This window comes from Cyprinodon tularosa, unplaced genomic scaffold (genome assembly GCF_016077235.1).
Source record: "Cyprinodon tularosa strain WSP-4 unplaced genomic scaffold, ASM1607723v1 ctg818, whole genome shotgun sequence".
Lineage (NCBI taxonomy): Eukaryota > Metazoa > Chordata > Actinopteri > Cyprinodontiformes > Cyprinodontidae > Cyprinodon > Cyprinodon tularosa.
In genome coordinates, this window is record NW_024039583.1 from 162,688 (window position 1) to 186,393 (window position 23,706).

Consider the following 23,706-nt stretch of genomic DNA (forward strand, 5'->3'; position numbering starts at 1 on the left):
CATGTCTACATGCCTAAATGCACTGAGTTGCCGCCATGTGATTGGCTGCTTAGAAATTAAGTGTTAACGAGCAGTTGGACAGGTGTACCTAATAAAGTGGCCGGTGAGTGTATGTATATATATACACACTACTCAAAAAAATTAAAGGAACACTTTGTAATCAGAGTATAACATCAAATTAATTAAACTTCTGGGATGTTGATTTGGTCAGGTAATCAGCAGAGGGGGTTGTTAATCAGTTTCAGCTGCTTTGGTGTTGATAAAATTTACAACAGGTGATCTAGAGGGGCAACAAGGAGACAACCATCAAAACAGGAATGGTTTTACAGGTGGAGGACACTGACATTTTTCCCCTCCTCATCTTTCTGACTCTTTTTCACCAGTTCTGGCTAGGGTTGCTGTCACTACTGCTAGCATGAGTGATCCGAGATGACGTGCTGTGAATTGGCGCTATAGAAATAAACTGAATTGAAAAACTGAATTAAAGAAGAACCACAAAGAAGAATACATATTGATCCAAAAAGTGTGAGGTAAAGCAAGTTGTGAAACAGCGGGAGGAAGTTGCAAAAATAAAAACCATAGCCAGGCGAAGACAACGGAGTAATTTAATTGAAGTACCAGAAGGGTTTAGAGAAAAATGTGAAGGCCATTATAGCGCTACCTCCGCCTCATCTGTTACCATCTGATGCATAAATATTGCTGCACTACGACTGAGTTTTCTCATTTGTGACAGTTCTGTAAATGTCTCTTCAAAATAAAGTTAAATTTTTTTGTCAAACATATTATGATATATATCATTATTGTGAAATAAAATAGTTAATATTGTGATATTTGGTTTTTTTCTCATATTGCTCAGCATTGAAGCAGAGAGAGTAGAAAAGGGTCAGATTTTTTAGCTGACTGAACCTGCTATGGGGCTTAGACATGAGCAGCTGGAGACAGCAGAGAAACGTGAACGTGTAAAATGATAATAAATTGTAATTTCGTTATATGCAACACCAAATCATAAATATTAGGATAAAATCGTAATGGTTGGTATATCTACTACAATTTTCAACCTTCATACATGAAACATTAGAAATAATAATCCCTTAAATACAAAGATATGCAGTAGGATGTTATCTGAACCACATAAAGTTGTTTTTAGGAGGAACATTACAGCGTCAGACATCGGTGCCTTTATTTTACTCGACAGAAGCGTGTCGTGTCACATCTTGTCCTGATGAATAAAATTGTGAGGAATTCATTACTGTTAGACTCTCCTTAAAGCTAAATGGTAATGTCTATAGTGAAACCAGCCCAACAGGATCTGTCCTCGTCATTGCTATTGAGAAACATGTTCAACTGACTTCCCTCATTTTGAATGCTAAATGACTTCATTGACTTTAACCAGAATCTCATTTTAAACAAACTGCTAAGCAAGCATTAGTTCATCTGGACTTAGCGTACCGGTTCTGACATGAATACCGCCTGTGCCAAATCTCTTCTTTAGGCTAGAAAAAGCTTTTAGAAATCTGTAATTATATTTAAAACAATTTCTTCTATGGCAACAATTGCCTTCATGTCTGAACAATCCAAGTATGCCACATTTTAAAGTGTAAATATTACAGGGCGAATGCCTTTAAAGAAATCTATGCACCAACATATGTAGGGGCCTATTTTCTTTTAAGGTAACAAAATACTTGTTGTGTTGAGTGACTAAATACCTTGTTTTAGGAAATAACTGTATTTTAGCTTTATTTGAGCAGTTACGACAATATGCCAATGGAATTGGATTATTTAAATTTAAAAGAAGGAAGATCTTCATTACCGTATTTCAGGCAAGCAACACATCTGGAAGTGCCCTGCTCTGCTGTTCACAGAATTACATAAAATTACATAAAAATGTATTTATCTGATTAGAAAGAATCATAATATGCTTTCATTTCACTTCATACACATATATATATATATATATATATATATAGATATATATATATATATATATCTATATATATATATAAATATGTAGATATATAGTTCCAGTTTATCGCTTGTGTCATTTGGAGCCATTCTCAAGATATTCCATTAGGTTATATCCAGTAACGTCTTCCTATGGGCAACGAGTTGAAGGCACAAACTAAACTGTTCATCATTTATTCTTTATGGTACGCCAGCATTCAGAACATGTAGGCCAATCACTGTCCCCCTGACATCCACGGTCATATTTTTTATATTTTTACATATCTTTTAAAAACAAAGTGGCGCGTGTATGACGTCATCCGCGTGCGCCGCCTACCGTTTATTCATCCTGTCCATTTAACTGCTGCTAGTTTTCCTGACATGCCTGGAAGATGTCTAGTGCTGCTACCAAGGTTATTCTCGCTCTCCAAGTTGAATTGAACGATTCAGATTAGCTAGCCAAATTCATATCAGGGGTAGAGCGTAGCCGCCTGTGGCCCGGGCTGCCTGTCACAACTCCAGTCCAGCGCGTGGATGATGTCATACACGCACTGCTTTGTTTTAAAAAAATATAAATATAAAAAATATAACCGTGGATGTATGGTGGACAGTGATTGGCCTCCATGTTCTGAATGCTGGCGTACCATATAGAATAAATGATGAACAGTTTAGTTTGTGCCTTCAGTCGTTGCCCATAGGAAGACGTTAAATGGATATAACCTAACAGAATATCTTCAGAACGGCTCCAAATGACACTAAACTAATATGGGTGAGTAGAACATGATGGAATAACGGAAAATCAAGGGCCAATGTAAAAATAAACAAAGTTCCTCCTTAAGAAACAGATCTCTTCTTGAGGCCCTACATATTATCATCCATATTGGCTATTATTTAACTTTTTATCAACCATCTTGAAGATTGTTGTGGCAAAGGCTTCACAACTTGTATTGTGTTTCCGAATGGTAAGTGGCCAGAGGGAGCTGGACTACTAAACTGTATTTTGCTGCTATATTGCTGCTGTTCTTTATGTGTAAAAGCAGTGTTTCAACAAGGCTGTTAGGTTATATATTTGTGACCAATGGCTATTCATTCATTTGGATTTGGATTACATATACACTTAATAAATTATATAGATTCTTAATTGTCACTGTGTGCATTCTCATAAATATATCTCCTTGTGTAGCCTGGTGGTTATAGCAAGACTTTTCAATGGAACTATCCCAGTTTAAGATATATTACAAAGACTTTCTTCCATTTTCTTCTGGAAGAAATGGAAAAAAAAAAAAAAAAACACAAAAAAACTTTTTTCAAATTTCTTCTACTTGTTCAGAAAAAAGAAGAAAACTCAACTCTGCTTGAAGGTACCTGTGAGGACCAACCTCTGGTCTCCATGAGGGAAGGTCTTAGGGAAGGTCTTAGGTTTAAGACTACGGTATGAGTTTGGGTTAGGTTTAGGCCATTAAAAATGGGTGGAAAATGATTGGAAGTCAGTGTAATGTTAATACAAGGATAGTGTGACACAACATGCATGTGGGTGTTTGTATGGTCCTTACCTGAAAGAGCCATATTCCGGGGGAGGCTGATATCGAACAGTCGGAACCTCCCTTGAGTAATCCCTTTCTCTACGCTCCTGATAATAGTGTCCTCCAGATTCTGGATTACCGCCCGGAGAACACATTCCTTTAAAGGGATAGTCTGGGGGTGGGCCACGATGCTGTGGCTTGTAGCAGTCTCCAGGCGGTCCGGACTGTGGTAGCTGCGGTGAGAGTGGCGTGCTGCTTACAGGAGCATGGGCCTTCACTCCACTGGTAGCCAATGAGAGCTGCATCAGTCGCTCACTGAGAGAACGCACATGTCCTTGCTTTAGATCTTTGAGTCCATCGTCTTGGTGAATCTTCCCTGTACCGCTGACACGCTGAAGAGTTGGGCGACCTTCGGTGCGAACTTTGGTTCCGCTTAAACCGGGGACATAAAAAGTAGGACCCAACGGCTGCTGGGCCTGGCTGCTCTGCTGCTGCTGAGGAGAACTGTGGCGTTGAAAGTATTGTGACTGCACTTTGGCCTCTTCATATGTGGGCAGATCTTCTAGGTTTGGGCACTGTCCTTGGGGGATCCCACCTACTCCACTACCCCCTGCATCTCCACAAGAGCCTATACACCCCCCACCTCCACTACCTCCCCCATGCCCTCCAACTCTGAGAGAGCCAACCTTCTCCAGGCCACTGTCCGTCTGAAGCTCCTGTCCCTGGGGCTCTTGACGTGCAATTTGAGCACTCCCCGAATGATCGTCACAGCTTGCCTGTCCTGGTACCGAATAACCACTTCCACCCCCTCCTCCCGCTGCTGCTCCACCCACCCCTCCTCCAGATTGTTGCTGTTGTTGGAGCACATAGTTGCGATTCATCTGTTCTTGCAAGAGACGATGGAGGACTGTATTCCCACCACCTGATACGCTGTTATTAGAAGGCTCTTCAGTTGTGCCCCTCATCTCCATCTCCCGCTGGCAACGGACCTCGTGGAAGGACAAACTACGCCCCCTGTCTATATTCAAAGACAAACAGGAGAAAAGAACATGTAGAATAAAAATCAGTAACTTTATGAAAAGGTTAGAGGATTCTTGAGTAGGGCTGAACTATTTTGCCAAAAATCGAAACTGCAATCACTTTTCACCAAAACTGCGATTGCCATTTTATTTCGGTTTTCCTTTGCGTTAACCCCAAGCTTGTAAATGTTTCACCTCAGGCTTTTCAGAGATTTCTTGCCCAGAGTACATTGTTACAGGACTTCACTGAAAAGCCTGGTTTATGCTCAGAAACCAGGTCGTCTGCTTGTGTGACGCAGTTGGCGCCAATATGCCCCCCCAACGGCAGACACTCTGATGCACCTCGTAAAAATTGTAGGTGACCGCAGACAGGAGGCTTCTGATCGGTCAATTCTACATCCGCTCTACACTATGCCTTACCGGCTAGTAAAGCGAGGTGCGCGAAAAAGCTGGGACCCTTTTTCCACCTGGATCCCCGCTTTTGTTCGCTCTCATGTCCCTCCGTTGTCGGACAGACTTGCCCCACAGATAGTTCCTGATTGGCCCTCTTGTCTTGTGGTATGGAATAACAGACCACACTTCATAGTTGGGCATAAATCAAAAATATCTGCGTCACACCTGTGACAAGCTCACTGCGACACACTGCTGCGGGAGGATAACCAGCCCTTAACCATTGCATGAAAAAGTGTTTATTTCTACTTGCAGGCATGAATCTGCAAGGTAGCTGAACTCTTTCTACCTTTCTGTGTGGCGACACACCCACTTCAAATGTTTTAACAACATCTAAATTTGTTTTTCATAGTGTTATTTATATGGTTGTTATCTGACAGTACAAATACAAAGATACAGTTAAACAGTTGTGGGGTTTCCTCCCTTTGTATTAACCTTAGTAACACCAGTACAAAGAATCGTACTTTAAAAGTATACCGAAGTTTGACATTTCATCAGAACCTGGAAAGTTAAATCAAGTTTGGTCACTTTTATTATCAATTTCTAAAAATCTCAGTACAAAAATTAGTTCTTAGACATTTGAGGACATTGTAACAGTATTGCAAATGAAAAAGCTGCATGCTGGCCATAGTAATGTAAAGTTTAGAAACCTGCTTAGTTCATAGGATGTGGTATCAGGCTGAGTTTACGAAAAGTGTCACAGAAGATTTCTAAAGTTTTACTGATTCAAGTATATGTTTATGGTAACACCACAAGCTCTCCTTCACTTTGCACACGAAGGAGCTGAATCTCAAGCAGGAATTTTATTGGCCGAGTTAGGAGTATGTGGTCATGTCCAGCACACATCCTCAGCGACCTAAAACAGGCACCATGAACAGTTTATAGACAGGCTACTAGTAATTCATGCAGCCTTCTTCTTAGTCAGGTATTATCAATTTTAAATAAAGCATTTTTTTCCTCCAGGTGTAGTTTTTATATTGTAAAAACACTGTATAGTACAGTATTTTATTTGTTTACTTTTTTAACTGTGTCACTTTATCTGTTATTTTTGTACATTTTGTAAGGTCCATATTTATGTGACCACTCGCAACAATCTTTAGCTGCTGTAAACACCACATTATCTCCATTGCGGGACAATAAAGGGATTTTCTATTCTATTCTATTTGAAAATGGCCTTCAAGAGAATTTGGATTGCTTCCCTTCCTGTAGTATGTGAAGTGAAATTTTCTAGAGTTGAACTTTTTTTTTTTAACATTTGCATCTCAATCCAATCAGGAGCTAGATGTGACTGTGACTCACAGTGAAAGAGACAGCTGAGATGTTAAAATGTAAAAAAAAAAAAAAAAGGATGAAGTAGAGAATGCTGATAAGAGGTCTGTCGGTGGCTTTTTAAAAAAGCCTTTTTAATTTAGCCCTAAGAGGACTGTTTCTTCATCCTACCTCCAGCCCAGACACCAGCCAGCCATTGCCTTTTCTCCCCTGCATTAGCGCTCTGTCCAACAAGCGAGCTTGTCTGATGTCCTACTGTAGTTCCTGGCCGGTGGCCTCTTCAGGGTTCTGGTTCTCTCTCTGCTGATGTTCTGTTTTCTCGCTGCTCTTGTCCGAGCTCCAGAACAACATCTCACCTTTCCTCTGTTGTGCAGGTGATTTGTCCCCAATCGCATGATAAAAGAGCCCTGAACTGGATTATCCAGACATAGCCTCTACAAGGGGTGCTGGTATTGGTTCCGTCTCTGGGAATCTGGTGCACCCAAAGATGCCTACAGCTTGGTTAGGCTTTCAAAAGTAAGAAAATAAATAAATAAATAGCATTGCGACTCACTCTGTATAATCCCTGTACTCCATGGTGAGGGGAACCAACAGCCAGCAGATCTGATGACTGTGCAAAATATTTTCAAAGGCCAGGCAAAATTTAAGGCGAGCATAAGCAGGTGGAACTGGCAAAATGTTTGCCAGTTTCACTCTTAGTGTGAACGTACCTGTAGAGACCCTGTGATAAACCTTAACAAACCGCATTAATTAAAGAATCTCCTTGCAGTCAACAATAATTTAGTCAAGCTTCAGAAACTAAATCTCATAGTTTTTAAACAAAACAGATTAGAGATGGTCAAGATGACAAAAAAATGAATAAATACAAAAGTGGTCTTGCCCTTTAGCAGTTTGCCAGATTTAGAGCTTACACCTGCTATGTAACAAGAACACTTTGGACAGCTGGAGGCTGGTTCTTACAGAATCTACTGCTTGCTGCTTCTAGCAAAGCAAATTGTTTATAGTTTTAATCACCCTGCATTACTTAACACCTCTCAGAAACAAGGACATGGCGGGACAAGTTTAAAGCCAGTGGCTAGGCCATAAAGAGTTACAATCAATTAGTCAGTTAATACTATGAACATCTGAATAAGGCTCTCTGGCTTTTAACTAGCAATACGTATGTGCCTACTTTGTACACCTTGTTTTAGGGATGTACCGTTATGGTATACCCTAATTTTCCTCCAGAAACTTATCTGAAATGTTAAAAATTTCCCATGCAGCTGATGCTGGAGTTGGAAATATAGAATTTCTGTTGCTCAATGCGTCACGTCATCCAATCCGAGAAGCTGATCTGGGAGCTGGCAGGGAGTCAGACACAGCACTGCTGATGCAGAGCGCTATGATCACTCCTCTGAAACAGTTTAACGCCTAAATTAACTTAAAAAGTAGAACCTGCGGGCAAAATATGTTCGCTTTTATTATCCTGGTGACTACAGTCCTGAAAAATGCTAACATCTACCCCCAAGAGGCGACCAGGTCTGAGGCAGCTGCTGCTTGGGATTCCCATTGACAGCACGCCAGCGGTATGTGGGGGTCCGAGCAGACGCAATCGGGGTGTGAACATAGCATTACACTTTGTGATTATTTGAATTAACCTATGAAACATAACATTGTACCCAACTATGATCTCATGTCTTCCTAATGAAATTTCCACCTCTAGTCAAACACACATACTTCCCATAATCAGGACAAAAGTAGTGTTGGAACAAAGACTGAAGGTTAGCTGCATTCACCTCAAACTGCAGGAAATTGGATTTCAGAGAGTCTAAATTTTAACTTTTTCTGGGGAGGATACTACCGGACCCTAAAGATCTGATAAACCAGGGTGTGCACTATATGAATGTTGACATGTTGAATTCCAGATTACCGTATTTTCACGACCATAAGGCGCACCGGACTAAAAGGCGCACTCTCAGTTATGTGTCCCATTTCTGTATTTAACACACACATAAGGCGCACCGGACTATAGGGCGCGTTTTTTATATACAGGTACATGTCCTCTACTACCTTTAAATACCTCTACTGCGTATTTAAAAATACAGCGGGGGCAAAACTGAGTATGACTGTGCTTTATTCATGTATTTATTACAAAGTATTAATCAAACCTGGCAGCTGGCCGTGAGACAGACACATTGCAGATGACACAGCGCTGTGGTCACTCCTAAATTAACTTACAATCCTGAAACCTGCCGACGGAATATGTTCGCTTTTATTACCGGTATCCTGGTGCCTGCAGCTAAAATTATTTAGATGAAAAACACCTGCCAGCAGCCGCGGTGAACGAAAGGATTTCTACTGTCGGTGCACCGCTGGTATGTGGGGGTCTGAGCGCCTCCGACAGAAATAGATAATCTGGATGAACTGACTGCAATTATTAAGTTTTCAGGTGGACTTTCTCACTTAAAAACATATTAAAACTACTTTATTCCAACTGATCACAGCAAATATAGCTGCAAGATTTAGATTATTTAGATGAAAAAACACCTGCCAGCCACCGCGCTGAAGAGGAGGAGACCCGCCCAGAGGCTGCTGTTGAATTAAGTTTTCAGGTAGAAAAATAGAGCGGGAGCAAACCTGAGTATGATTGTGCTTTATTCATGTATTTATTACAAAGTATTAATCAAACCCATCAAAGTCATCATCCTCTGTTATCCTCAGCATTCCTCTGAATAAAACAGCTGCGCTAAATCAGACATGCCAGTTTCCCCTTCTTCGCTGTCAGAGTCACTTTCCGTGCAGCGCAGCTCCTCAGAAATAATGCCGGCTTTTGCGAAAGCTTGAACAACAGAGCCAGCAGACACAGTCCATCTACAATCCATCCGCAAACGGTGGCGTAACTTGCACGGCGCTGCCTTCCACTTATCCTGAAACTGTGGTCTCAGTCTGTCATCCATCGCTCCCACGCCGCTCGCAGCCTTACTGTGAACGGCCGCTCCACACCGATGTCAAGCGGTTGAAGTTCCTTTGTCAGACCCCCGAGATAACGGCGAGCACAGCGTTCATTTGATTCATCTTTTTTTCACATCGGCTGTGAGATGGGCACGCAGCGATGGTGATGCGTGGAAAAAAGCACCTGGTCTCCTCACATACACCTGCCTTTCATCATCTCCTCATTCATCCAGCCTTTTTCATTTGCGTTAATATCATGTCATCAGAGCGCTGTCTGTCTCGCTGGCAGCTCCCAGATCAGCTTCTCTGATTGGTTGATGCGGCGCGTCCAGCAGCAAAACTTCAATTTTTCCATCTGAGCAGCAGCAGCGCGTTGGCGGTGCGTCAGATGCTTAAACGCTCCCGACGTGCTGCACCAAAACGTGCTGCAGGACCTTTTGCTGCACCTATATGCGCGTCAACCATTGACTTTGCATGTAAACTCGCTGCTTCTGTTGCACCTGCTGGGTCCGGTTCACACCGATGTCGAGCGGTTGAACAGCGAGCACAGGGTTAATTTGTTTCCCCATGTTTTTCACATGAGCTGTGAGATGGGCACGCATGGAGTTACAGATTAACAGCGATGGTGAGGGGTGGAAAAAAAACACCTGGTCTCCTTACATTCAGCCACTCTTTCATCATCTCCTCAATGAGGTGGTCTCAAAAGTCGCAGTTACAACACACATAAGGCGCACCGCACCATAGGGCGCACCGCACATTTTGAGGGAAAAAAAAGATGTTTAAGTGCGCCTTATAGTCGTGAAAATACGGTACTTTAGCTGTTCTTCCACCAGCCTGAATTGTGCTCGGTAACAAAAAAAAACATATTAGCGACAACCCCCAATGGTTGTGGCACATACAAAAAACTTTGGAGTGCTGGATTCTGAGATCTGATCAACCGTCACCTGAGGACAGTTCCTCTTGTATATTTTCCATACGGACATGGTGTACAATGGCTCTTAGGCTATCAACAACGGTGTCCTTGATGGTAACATCTTTATAAGCAATAGGCTCTATGCACAGCTCCACTACTTCCTGAATTTAATGCAGCTCCTTTGTTTCCTGTCTTTCATGATTGGATGCACTGATTAATCCAGGTGTGTATGACCTAAGTAACTGGCCAGACACACCTGGATTAATCAGTTCGTCCAGTAATGAAAGACAGGAAACAAAGGAGCTGCATTAAATTCAGGAAGTAGTGGAGCTGTGCATAGAGCCCATTATGATCCCTATTATTATCCTACTGGCATTAATAGACTGAATTAGGTGCTAGTATTAATGTTACATCCTCAACTAAGAACGTTCACCTAGCAGATGTTGTTAGCGCCACAAACTGCCTGGGGAGCCCCACTACCCTCTGAAAACAGATCCGTGCCTAGCTTGAATCAGTTAACCGCGCTGAGCTCTGTTCATTACGACCATTAACACACCACCCTAGCACGGTTTCCTCGCCTCCTAGTGGTGATCAACAGTTCTAATGTTCTCTAGAGGTAAACCAGCAAATCAACATGGCAGCGCCCGTAACATTCAGGAAGTTAGTGGAGTCAGGCAAAGAAAGCAGCCTTTACTTTAAAAAGTCAGCTTTAGGGAAGTGGATACGACAAACGATAGTCTAATTAGGGCTCACAGATACAGGAAACACTGATGAACATTGAGGTTCATCACACTGCTAAGCAGAATCATCACTGGACATCGTGTGGCACGGTAGGAAAGCTGGTATGAATGTCTGTGTTTCCGGATTACGGAGGTTGACTGTAAATAGATGACGCGGTCTTCTCATGCGCTCTTTGTCATCCGAGAACTGTGCCAGAACTGAACCACGCCAAGCCCTTCTGATGACCTAGTACCATGTTAGTGCAGTTCGGTTGTCTCTGGCACGGTCCCGTTCAGTTGTGTGTGCCATTTACACTCAACAGTTATCTCGGCTACCGGGCTCAGACCGATCTCGGCACGGTAGTGAAAATGTGGCTTATAGCTGTGCGGCTCGCAAACATCGATTGGCTGATGAAGTGATTGGGTTGAAAAGTGTCATTATAAATTAAATAGCACATGGAGAAAAGGAACATTTCAAAAATTACATTAACAAAATTGGTCGGGATTAAAAAACAATACCCTAACTGTATTTTCTATTATTGCATGCAATAAATTGAAATCATTTTTTCTTTTTTTTTTTTGATGAATCCAACTTTGGCTACGTTCACTCAGCAGCCTGAAGTGACCCAAATCAGATTTTTTTTTACCAACATCTGATCTTTTCGTGACAGTCTAAACAACACAGATCAGATTTTTTTCCAATGCAACCCAGGCCACTTGGGTCTGTGGTCCTGAATCCGATACGAACCTGATCTTTTCAAATGCGACTTGTGTCTGAATGTCCAGGCCACATTCATCTGACCTTAAGCCATTAGTAGCCGATATAGGTCACTATTCTGCGTCTTGCTACGCAGAGGCGCCAAGAAAAACAACAACCATGGGGGAGAACGAAGCGGAGAGCAGTATTTATGTTAAACCATATTGAGAAGTTTTGGGTTTGTAAGGTTTGGAAAGATCGTTAGATGTGCTCCAGCACTACCATCCATCTTTACTTCTGTAAACACAATGCTTGTGATGTCATTGCGTCCTCTATTGCGCATGCGGAAGACTTAAGCTGTATGAATGCATTTCACACAGGAGATTACTCACAAGTACATATATTTACGGCCTTTGGTTATCTAAAATTCCAAATACCAAAGCGAAATCTTTAATACTTAATAGATTGAAGCTAAACTTTTACAGAAGTTCTACGGTTCACTTCTTATGTAATATTGACCTCAGGAGTCACCGATCCTGCATTTTCAACTGATGAATGGGACAATAAATCTTCAAAGAAAAAAAAACCTAGTTGTCATGTTCCTCTGTGAACATGGGATTGCTAATTATTTTGAATTAGCAAACTAAATTGATCACAGATATAAAGTTACAACAAAAGTAATTCAAACATTTCCCAAGTTGAGTCAAGAAAATTGAAAATGCTCATTTTAGAGACAGATTTACACATTTTAATTCAACATTCACCAATGTCTGAGAAACCAACCAACATGTACTTAAAATGTACAAACGTTAGTATTTGAGTATCCGAAAAAGCATTGTGGGTAAAATGATGGGAGTAGGGATAGAGCATAACGGTTTGGTTGTGTGGCTTCTACTGACAAAGCTGAATGTCTGACTTTACACCCAGGTAAGAGAGAGGAAAAGATCATGCTGTTACATGTGGAGTTTCCAGTTATCTTCGTCACCCTCAAAGATGACGATGCCTTTTTCCGAAACATCTGTAAGTAAATGAGACAGAAAAGGAAAATGGCCGTTTATAAAAGGAACATTTTCTTTAGGAGTAGACAGCCAAACAAACCTTCCTCCAGACTGTGGCGGGTAAATCCTCTTACATTTTACAATTACTTTTACATTTGTTTTCATCCTTTTTGGATAAAGTAATAAAACAAATGCTTTTCATGAACATATAAATCAACCATAAATTTGCCTTTCTAACCAAATTAGGACTTTCTATTGACTCTTATTCATTAGTCCATTTGTGTTTGACCTAAACAGCTAAGCTTACCAAACCTGCCCATTATCAGTATGTCAAACTTCTCATCTAAACCAACCCATAGAAATAATAACCTAGAACTGCCATAAATCTGTCTTTGAAACACAGCTCACAGGTAAAGATAGAAATATGCAAACACTCACCCTAATACGGCCTGTAAAGTCCTAACATAACTGATTAGATAAACAACAAAGGCTGCCTCCTGCTACTTGATCTTAAAAGTCATGTTTTTTTATATTGCTTTCTTGCAAAACCCATAAAAAACATTAAAGTTCTCCTACCTTTTTAGTTAGAAATAAAAATGTCTTTATAAACTATGATCCAATGAGCTCCAAAAGGTTTATCCAGAGATCAGGCGCCTACCAACTTCGAGCTCCAGCGCGAACAAAAAGGGAAATGTTTTTCCATGTGCTGCTCCTTACATTCTTCCCACCCTGAAACAGGTGGGGCAAGGTGGTAGACAGGTGAGTCTGGCAGCCGTTCAGCTGGAACTGCACCTCTATCCCCGTGTATCACACTACAGCAACGCTACAAGCAACCTGCAGGAGGACGACTCGCTGAGTAACATTTTTCCTACTTTATTCATGGGAGATTTTACAGATTAGTTTAAAAAAGGATTTTTTTCTTTGAGTGGATTTATGCAGAAACATAAAAACACAACAGGTCAGTGCAAGCAAGTCGGAACATTTTTGGCCAAGCCATCTCCCAATACACAAAAAGATAAGAAAATAACTGCTTGATTGGACGGGTAATAACTGCATTATTAAGCCCCGGGCTAAATGCTCATTTAAATCACAAACAGTTAAATAATCTAAAAGTAAATCTGACTGTCAAACAACACCAGAATGTCTTCAGTCAGAATCTTCTCCAGATCTGCTGTGAAAAAGACAGTAAATCCTTCCTGCTTACAGCCAGACTTACAACATCTAAATTCTCTATAGATCAATAAAGTATATTTGATTTTAAATAAATGTAATTAATTAGATTTAGCTAGTGGTTATAGAGTAGAAGATTGTTGTTGTTGTCTTAACTGGGCTTCTTGCTAATGATCTCTGTATTCATCCTCACACTAATCTTCCTCTTAGTTTTACCAGCACCTGTCAAATTTGAATAATATTGGTGGTGATATTAACCCCTTTACATCCATCGTTGGTCCCTAACAGTAACTGTATGTGTGTATATACCTATATATATATATATATATATATATATATATATATATATATATATATATATATATATATATATATATATATATATAGGTATATGTATATGTATATATATATATATATATATATATATATATATATATATATATATATCTATATATATATATATATATATATATATATACCTATACATATACATATATATATATATATATATATATATATATAGGTACACTATATTGCCAAAAGTATTTGCTCACCCATCCAAATTATTGGAATCAGGTGTTCCAATCACTTCCATGGCCACAGGTGTATAAATTCAAGCACCTAGGCATGCAGACTGTTTTTACAAACATTTGTGAAAGAATGGGTCGCTCTCAGGAGCTCAGTGAATTCCAGCGTGGAACTGTGATAGGATGCCACCTGTGCAACAAATCCAGTCGTGAAATTTCCTCGCTCCTAAATATTCCACAGTCAACTGTCAGCTGTATTATAAGAAAATGGAAGTGTTTGGGAACGACAGCAACTCAGCCACGAAGTGGTAGGCCACGTAAACTGACGGAGCGGGGTCAGCGGATGCTGACACGCATAGTGCGAAGAGGTCGCCAACTTTCTGCAGAGTCAATCACTACAGACCTCCAAACTTCATGTGGCCTTCAGATTAGCTCAAGAACAGTGCGCAGAGAGCTTCATGGAATGGGTTTCCATGGGCGAGCAGCTGCATCCAAGCCATACATCACCAAGTGCAATGCAAAGCGTCGGATGCGGTGGTGTAAAGCACGCCGCCACTGGACTCTAGAGCAGTGGAGACGCGTTCTCTGGAGTGACGAATCGCGCTTCTCCATCTGGCAATCTGATGGACGGGTCTGGGTTTGGCGGTTGCCAGGAGAACGGTACTTGTCTGACTGCATTGTGCCAAGTGTAAAGTTTGGTGAAGGGGGGATTATGGTGTGGGGTTGTTTTTCAGGAGCTGGGCTTGGCCCCTTAGTTCCAGTGAAAGGAACTCTGAATGCTTCAGCATACCAAGACATTTTGGACAATTCCATGCTCCCAACTTTGTGGGAACAGTTTGGAGCTGGCCCCTTCCTCTTCCAACATGACTGTGCACCAGTGCACAAAGCAAGGTCCATAAAGACATGGATGACAGAGTCTGGTGTGGATGAACTTGACTGGCCTGCACAGAGTCCTGACCTCAACCCGATAGAACACCTTTGGGATGAATTAGAGCGGAGACTGAGAGCCAGGCCTTCTCGTCCAACATCAGTGTGCGACCTCACAAATGCGCTTCTGGAAGAATGGTCAAAAATTCCCATAAACACACTCCTAAACCTTGTGGACAGCCTTCCCAGAAGAGTTGAAGCTGTTCTAGCTGCAAAGGGTGGACCGACGTCATATTGAACCCTATGGATTAGGAACGGGATGTCACTTAAGCTCATATGTGAGTCAAGGCAGGTGAGCAAATACTTTTGGCAATATAGTGTATATGTATATATATACATATATATATATATATATATAGGCAATAGGCCATTTTTGCCCAAATATAGTAGCCCCTCCCTCCTGCCATCTTCCAGCAGTGACGTCACGGTGCGGTAAGCCTAGCGCCATTCTCCCCGCTTTACAAGCAAAATCAATGGGAACTTCTAGACACATCTGCAATCAACAACAATTATTGAAGATTTCCAGAGGACTTCACCATTGAAATTCACCAGAGCTATAGTGAAACTGACAATTCACACGTGCATGGCAGCTGGATGTTGTAATACATCGGGTAAAAGTGGAAAAAAATAGTTATTTCTCCTGATCCTCCACGGACGGGGTCGTTGTCGGATTGCCAACTTGAAGAGGGAGGATTTGGCATAGAAGGAACCAGAGAGTTGCAGCTAGCGCCTAGATCTATGCATTATAGTGGAAGGAATGAAAATGTAACAGTAAAGTCCTGCAGCGCTGGACTCTGGACATGCAGGCTTTAAGGTCATGAAAAAAACTTAAACCCTGGAGTAAAACATCGATATGTTTGTTCTCAGTGCAAAGGAAAATCGCAATAAAATTATAATATTGGATGAAAATAATTACTTCATAAAATTAGTCTCACACACAGAATAACTTAGTAAGAACAGTGCTTTAGTCAGTAAATATGAGATATTAGTTCTAAGTTTCCTACAATTCTATACTCTGCATTAAAAAAACCTTCATAACTATGACCTCATAATCCAAGACAGTTGATATGAAAGAGATCTCTGTCAGAGAAGGTTGACTTTGCTGCAGATGTGTCCAAAGTATTCATGTTTATTACTGCAGTAGAAGTATAAATCCTGCTGTTTAAAAACACTTTTGTAGAAGTAAGAGCATCAACTTCAGCTTTTTACTCCAGTTAATGTGTAAAGGTACCAAAATAATCTAGAAAAAAAACGTTGAGGACAGAAGCTTTACTGCTCTACTCTATTAAAGGAACATTTGTCTACAATTCTGGATGATAACTTCCTTAGACTTCCTTTTTTTGTTTTATAACGAACAGTAACGGTGTCACATTTAACTTTGTATCATCTTGAAAAACGATTTATTTTGGTAAATAGTTTTTCAACCACAAAGAAATTAAATGTCTGGATGAAAGTAATTATTTTTTTAAACACCAACAGGCCGTAATGAAAATTAGCTTAAATGAAACAAAACTAATGAGTCGATTTTTTAAATGTAAGGAGTAGAAGTAAAAAGTCTAGAAAAGAATTACTTCAGTAAAGTACAGATAGACTTTCTACTAAGTAAAGTAAAGAAATGAAGTACTTGTACTTTGTTACTTGACACCTCTGCTGTTAGCCATATTACAATGAATCGCTCACAAAACTGGCAACAATTTCCGCCGCAAGTTAAAGTAATACATCGTTTCATTGTAGAAAACAAGAGAAGATGGGAGTGACCGATTACCCATTAGAAGATAAAAATAAAACAACAAAAAAAACACAGGAAAGATGAAGTCACAAACTAGCAACCAACCGTATGGAAAATATTTAAAAAGAAATGATCAACAAATGGGGCAGCAAAAAGTAACAACTTTACTTTTTAGTTTTTGTTGATTATCATCAGAGGGGGACTTACCATTAGACAATAGTAGGCAGCTGCCTAGGGCCCCAACTTCCTGGGGGCCCCATAAAACTCTGTTTACATGTCTGGTTAATGCAACTATTCCTTATTGTGCACATTAATTATGTTTTTGATAAAAATCCTTTCTCTAAAATGTCATCAGAACACTGATAATATTAAGTGTGTCTCAGCCCCCCCCCTTCAGTGTCCACCATATTGGATCAGTCCATTTGCTGCACATGTTCAGAAAGGTCCAAACAGACAGCAGCAAACCATTTGAAAACAAACCATGCAAAGAGCAGTGTTGCCAACTTAGCGCTTTAGTCGCTATATTTAGCCACTTTTCAGACCCCTCTAGCACTTTGATTTCTAAAAAGCTCCTAGCGCCAAATCTAGAGACTTTTTTCTGCTACTGGAGACTTTGGAGACAACATCTAAAAGCAGCGAACTCTGCTCTCCAGAGCGAGTAGATTGGTAACCCCGCCTCCTGCTCTCCTCTATCTTGTCTGCTGTCATGATTCATGCAGCTATTATTTCATCCAAATGAAAAATGGAGAACAGAGAAGCAGATCATGGCTTGTCTACAGTGAAAAGAAGGACTGGGTTATTTACTTTGGCCTTTTTGGAAACACAGGAAGGAGCAATCAGCTAAGTGAGCTTAGTGCTTGGAAAAAATCTTTCATTCCTTTAGAGACAGCATGAAAAGTCAGCTGAGTACAAAACGTAGAGAGGAAAACAACAAGAAGAGAGGGACAAAACCTAGAACAGATAATGGATGTCTATTCTATAAACATTTCTCTATCTGGAGAATGGGTCTGTTCTATGTGTTGTCATCTCCATTCAGAGGGGCCCCTGCCTGTCTTTGCCTAGGGCCCCACATGTCCTAAATCCGCCCCTGACCATCATGACTCATTTTCTAACCGTAATGATGAAGATCTGAAGAGGAGAAAACGGGTTTAAACTAGTTTCTCAAGATGTTTCAATATGATCCGACTTTAAAATCTGTAAACTACCAGAACACCAGCCCCCAACCCCCCCTCAGGAAAATCTGCTGTTTGCATTTTTTTCCATCTAAAGAAGCTCTTAGCGGTTTTCTGGCCTGAAAAAGCTCTTAAAGGAACCAAACTGAAGCCAATGGCAGCAGTTTGTGTCTGTTATGTTGGCTGATGGGGGGGTTCTTTCCTCTCGATCTTTCTTTGTTTTGAAGCAAAGCCAGCAGCTAAAGCTCTGAGGAAACCTTAGAGGTTTTTCTTCCTCTAACTGAGGACAGCCGCAGTTTTACCTTTTAGAAAAGTGCTTCCGTCTTCTTTCCTCACACTTTTTCCACCATCTTTTTCTCCTTTCTCGCCTGGTTTTCGCATAAATCCTGCCAATCCTCCGCTGGCTGGAGCCGCTCCGCGTCCAAACTGTTGCTCCTTCCCGAAGATCGGCTCTAAAGTTGGGGGGAAAGTGGAGCATTAGGCGGCAGGAAGCTCCTCCAGGCTGGCCCCCTCCCCAAACACCTCCTCCACGGCTAAAAACACACTTTCACTGCTAAACATCCACCGCTTTCTGCTTCTTCCTAATTCTAACTACATTTAAAATACAAATGATTAAAAAAGAAAAAAAAAACCACAAAGTTGTGATTTTTTTTTTCCAGGACTGCGTTTATCCACTGGGGGGGTGGGGGGCAAAGTTCTACTATTTCACTCCATTTATAATGTCTTTCCATTGCATCCAAATCTGCTGGATGTTTTCTTTTCTTCATCCAATCAAACTTTTTCCTTTTCTACCTCCATCTAACCGTTACCACGGATACAGAAGAGGAATAAGGCCACTGGGGAAATAAAAGTTTTAATTTTGCTTAATATGGGTAAAAAAAAATTTTAAAAGAGCAAAATTTACTTTAATCTGAAATCTACCACCTTTAAAGTGTTATTTTCATTTTTTTTTTTTTGCTGTGTAAAAAAAGTGACATTGCTACAAATACTTTTTTTAAATACCTCCTTATTGTTTATTTAACCTTTATTTTACAATTAAGAGTCCCATTAAATGAGAAACATACTCTTTTTCAATGGAGTCCTGTCCAAAAGACAGCAAAAATTACATTGGAATTACACAATTAACATTAATTGAAAATACTTATAATTTATTGAGGCTTTTGCAAGCCCTCTCATGGTGGACTTTTTAAATTAATTATAAATTGAATTCATTTCCAATGTTTTTTAAGACAGGGGCGCTGTGTGAATGTCATCCCTAACCAGTCAATCACTATAGAGTGGGGACTATATAGTGGACTTAATAGTGCACTATACAGGAAACCACTACTTTTAACTCCTTGCTGGTCACTTGACTCCAGCTTCCCACGCGCTGCCTGCACCATCTTTAGTCTTTCTCACCCCCAAAACAAATCCCAGGATGCTTTGCAAGGAGAGTTCTTGCAAATCATTCTGGGATATATCAGCTTGTCTCGTGAGTATGGATGTACACTACTTTTCAAGGTGCATTGTGGGAAATAAACACTTCGAAACTCACAGAAAATGGCAAAACCCCTACAAAGTGCTCTATAAAGTGCTCTATATAGGGGTTAGGGCCTGGTTCTCCTCCTGCAGCAGTGTGTCGCAGTGAGCTTTTTGCAGATAATTTGATTTATGCCCAATATAGAAGCGTGGTCTGCGCACGCCACAATGCCAGAGGGCCAATCAGGAACTAGCTGTGGGTCTAGATTTGGCCGAGGCGGTGAGGAAGTGAAGGCAAGTTTGTGCAATGGAGGGGCATGAGGGCCAGAAAGAGCGGGGATCCAGGAGGAAAAAGGGTTCCAGCGTTCTTGCTCTTCTAGTTGGTCCAACTTCACGAGTGGTTTTCCACAATGGCGGTCAGAGAAACAAAACAAGCCGGTAAGGAACCAAACAGGAAATACGCAGGACTCAATGCTTATGTGTGATCAAATTACAGATGAATCTAGATGTAGCTGGGGCTGAGTTCTTCCTGAGGTCCACAACCATCTCCAGTGTTTTTAGAGCGTTCAGCTCCAGGTTGTTCTCCCTGCACCGGGTCGCCAGATGGTCAACCTCCCACCTGTAGGCAGACTCGTCACCATCAGAGATAATTCCGATGAGAGTGGTGTCGTTGGCGAACTTCAGAAGATTGACAGACTGATGACTGGAGGTGCAGCTGTTGGTGAACAGGGAGAAGAGGAGAAGGAACAGCCCTGGGGGAACCAGTGCTGATGAGCTGTTAGTCAGACATGTTTTCCCGGCTTCACCTGCTGCTTCCTGTCAGACAGGAAGTCTGTAATTTTGCTCTTTTACAAAACAGTTTTTAGGTCACATCAATACATTATACATGTTTGTAAATGAGGAGACATCACTGACTCCAGACGTATTAAGATTACAGTGTTCTAGATCAAGGACAATCTGAATGCAGTGACAGAGCTCGCTGTCACTGTGTAATCCAGTCTGTCTGTAACTGTGTAATCCAGTCTGTCTGTATGCTCCCATTTCATTCCCAAATCTTTATTACGTTACGTACATTATAAAGATAACAGAAGAACTGTCCTAATTAGATAGTCAGTCCGGGTCAGACAGAACACCTCTGATGTCATCAGTCTAAGCACAGAGGCGCACCTCAGGGCTGCGTCCTGAGCCCACTGCTGTTCACCCTGATGACACATGACTGCGTCCCCAGGTTCACCACCAATCACATGGTGAAGTTTGCAGACGACACCACGGTGGTGGGCCTCATCAGTGATGACAACGACCTGGACTATAGAGAGGAGGTGGAGCAGCTGGTGGAGCAGAGATAACAGCCTGATCCTGAAGGTGGAGAAGACCAAGGAGATCATGGTGGACTTCAGGAAGAACCGTCCTAACCACGCTCCACGTGCACATCACAGACACCCTCACCTGGACTGGAAACACCACCTCACTGGCCAAAAGGGCACCGAAGTGCTTGGACTTCTTGCAGAGAATGAGGAGAGCCCATCTGCCCCCCCCCCATCTTCTCCAGAAGCACCATAGAGAGCGTTCTGACCAGCTGTCTCACTGTGTGGTGTGGAGGCTGCAGCGCCTCAGACTGGAAGAAGGTGACAACAGCAGAGAGGATCATGGGGGCTCCTCTTCCCTCCATTAAAGACATTTCAGCTCGTAACATCATCAATGACACCCCCCCCTCGATGGACTGCTCTCCCTGCTGCCCTCTGGGAAGAGGCTTCACAGTATTCGATGCAGGTCCAGCAGGTTCTGCAGCAGCTTCTTCCCCACAGCCATCAGGCTGATGAACTGTTGAAAAACCTCTAAATCATGTCACAGACTCTGAATCACGCTGATAAAACAAAACAAAAAATACTGCATAATTGCACCATATACATTAATGCTCTGAACTTCTATATCAATGCGTTTTTCTTCTATTTTCCAATGATTGCTCCAACACTGGACCTTTTTTTTCTGCTTGACAATATCCCCGTAGCCCTTTCCAGCCTTGTGGGGGTTTCCACTTTTGTCTCCAGTGTCTTTGGACAGCTCTTTGGTGTTGGATGTTAGTAGTTGGATTCCTACTGATTGTATGGGGTGGACAGGGGTCTTTATGCAGCTAATGACCCCCAACAGGTGCATCTAATTTAGGATAATAACAGGAGTGGAGGTGGACATTTTGAAGGCAGACTAACAGGTCTTTGAGGGTTAGAATTATAGTTAATAGACAGGTGTTCAATTTTTTTTTTTTGTATCATACAAATAAATAGTTTAAAAAATCATATATTATGATTTCTGGATTGTTTTTAGAGCATGTGTCTCACAGTGGACCCCTCCATGATTTCTAAGTGGGAGAACTTGCAAAATAGGGTGTTCAAATACTTATTTTCCTCACTGTATATGTCTGTTTTGGCCTGTGATGCAGAAACCCTGTCTACTTTTAAGGCAAGGATTTAAAACTTACCTTTTTTGATTAAGCTTATAGTTAAAGTGGCTCAGGCTATCCTGGGCTATCTCTATAGTTATGCTGCTATAGCCTTGGACTGCTGGAGGACATAGGGACCCCTTTTTATCATTCTATCTCTATTCTCCCACTCTTCAGAATCTGTTAGTTCCATCTCTAACGTTCTGCTCTCTCTGCTTTTTCTCATAGTAGCTTCATCTGGTCTGTTCCTGTTTGGCTGTGACTCCATCCTGGAGAGAAATATCATCTGTGCTGCTGCCATCAACACCTTTGTTTCTAGATGTTGGAGCTGGGCCTTTTTTTCAGTGTAGTCCTGTTTCTCTGACTGTGACTAACTGGATGTGCTCTCTTCATCCTCTGCCTGGCTGTGTGAGGACAGTTGGCTTTTGTATCTCTGCTTCTTTTCTATGTCCTCCTCTGTCTCCCAGTTGGCCGCTCACACAGAGCCTAGTTCTGGTTCTGCTGGAGGTTTCTTCCTGTTCAAAGAGATTTTTCCTCTCCACTGTGGCTGCATGCATGCTTGGTGTGACAAACTGCTTTCGAGTCAATGAGTATTCAGAATATTAAAATACTAAAATACAAAACGTCTAAACAGGAAACTCTGCATCAAACCTTTGTGAGGACATTTCTAGAAATGTATCATTCATTTAATGTAACAATATATAATCATTTCATGTCATTCATTTTAAAAAATAGCATTTGGTTTTTATCCACAGGAGATCCTTCTACCACTTAGCCATTACCATGAAACCTCAATCAAACATTACATTACATTTCCCTTTGGGGTTAAATAAGTATTTTTAAAATGTAATTAATTAAGAAGACTGCATATTCTGACTTTGTTTCAGCTTTTATTATAGTTACAAAAACGTTTAAAAAAAAAGTTGCCTCTAAAGTTCCAGTTGAGCTTTACACTTTTAAGCCTGAAGAAAAAAAAAAAAAAAAAAGAAAGAAAAAAAATTATAATGAGGAAGAAATTTAGTACACTTTAAAATACAGATTTCTGTTAGAGTGGAATCTACGTCAAATTAATTTTAACTTTGATATTTTAAAAACCTTCGTTTTCTTTTCATTTTTACATAGATTAAGCAACATGGAGTAAACATCCAGAGTGAGAGATGAACGTCAGCAGGGCGCGCCTATTGCATACGGTGGCGTGAAAAAATGCCCAGCTTACAGATTTCTTTCTAACCTTAAATTGGTGAATATATAGATATTATATTTATATCGCGTTTTTAAAGTTAGGAGACTTGACCAAAGCGCTTTACACAACATTCAGTCATTCATCAGACCTTTGATGGTGGCAAGCTACTTTGTAGCCACAGCTGCCCTGGGGCTCACTGACAGCGAGGCTGCCGTACACCGGCCCTCTGACCACCATCAATAGGCGGTGGGGGTGAAGTGTATTGCCCAAGGACACAATAACATTAAAGGCCAGAGCGTGAACCGACAATCCTTCAGTTTCAAAGCAAACTCCACTTTAAACTTGTATTATGAACTGAAAATTCTTAAAAGTGCTTAACAGAGAACGGAAATCTTGCTGTCAGTTCAGTTGATTAACATTCAACCAGGGGAAGATTGAGGACATTTGGGGCCCTGGGTAAAGACAGAGAGGGGCCCTCTGAATGGAGCAGACAACACATAAAACCCATTCTACAGATAGAGAAATGTTAATAGAATAGACATCCATTAATCCCCCCTGCAATTAAAGATATATATATAAAAGCAATGTTCTGTGATAGAATTAAATAACTGAATTTGTAGAACCTCTAGCAGAAATAATGGAA

The 23,706-nt window shown here is 41.1% G+C and overlaps 2 protein-coding genes across 4 annotated transcripts in view; both read right to left on the minus strand.

The window, feature by feature from the left end:
• amot (angiomotin) overlaps positions 1–18,515 on the minus strand; it is a 44,388-nt gene extending 25,873 nt beyond the window's left edge. Inside the window, exons 1-3 of one of the 3 annotated variants that reach the window (XM_038272105.1) lie at positions 18,288–18,506; positions 12,420–12,480; positions 3,495–4,482 (exon numbers count right to left, since the gene is read on the minus strand). In XM_038272105.1, coding sequence (XP_038128033.1) covers positions 3,495–4,482; positions 12,420–12,480 — 1,049 coding nt within the window. In that variant the 5' untranslated portion in view covers positions 18,288–18,506. Of the gene's footprint in view, positions 1–3,494; positions 4,483–12,419; positions 12,481–13,036; positions 13,183–18,287 lie in introns of those variants that run through there. The other 2 variants (XM_038272104.1, XM_038272103.1) reach the window with 2 other exon arrangements.
• Positions 18,516–22,753: 4,238 nt separating this feature from the next.
• tiprl (TIP41, TOR signaling pathway regulator-like (S. cerevisiae)) overlaps positions 22,754–23,706 on the minus strand; it is a 32,923-nt gene continuing 31,970 nt past the window's right edge. Inside the window, exon 11 of the mRNA XM_038272107.1 lies at positions 22,754–22,842. The gene's annotated coding sequence lies outside the window, so the exon portion shown is untranslated. The remainder of the gene's footprint in view (positions 22,843–23,706) is intronic.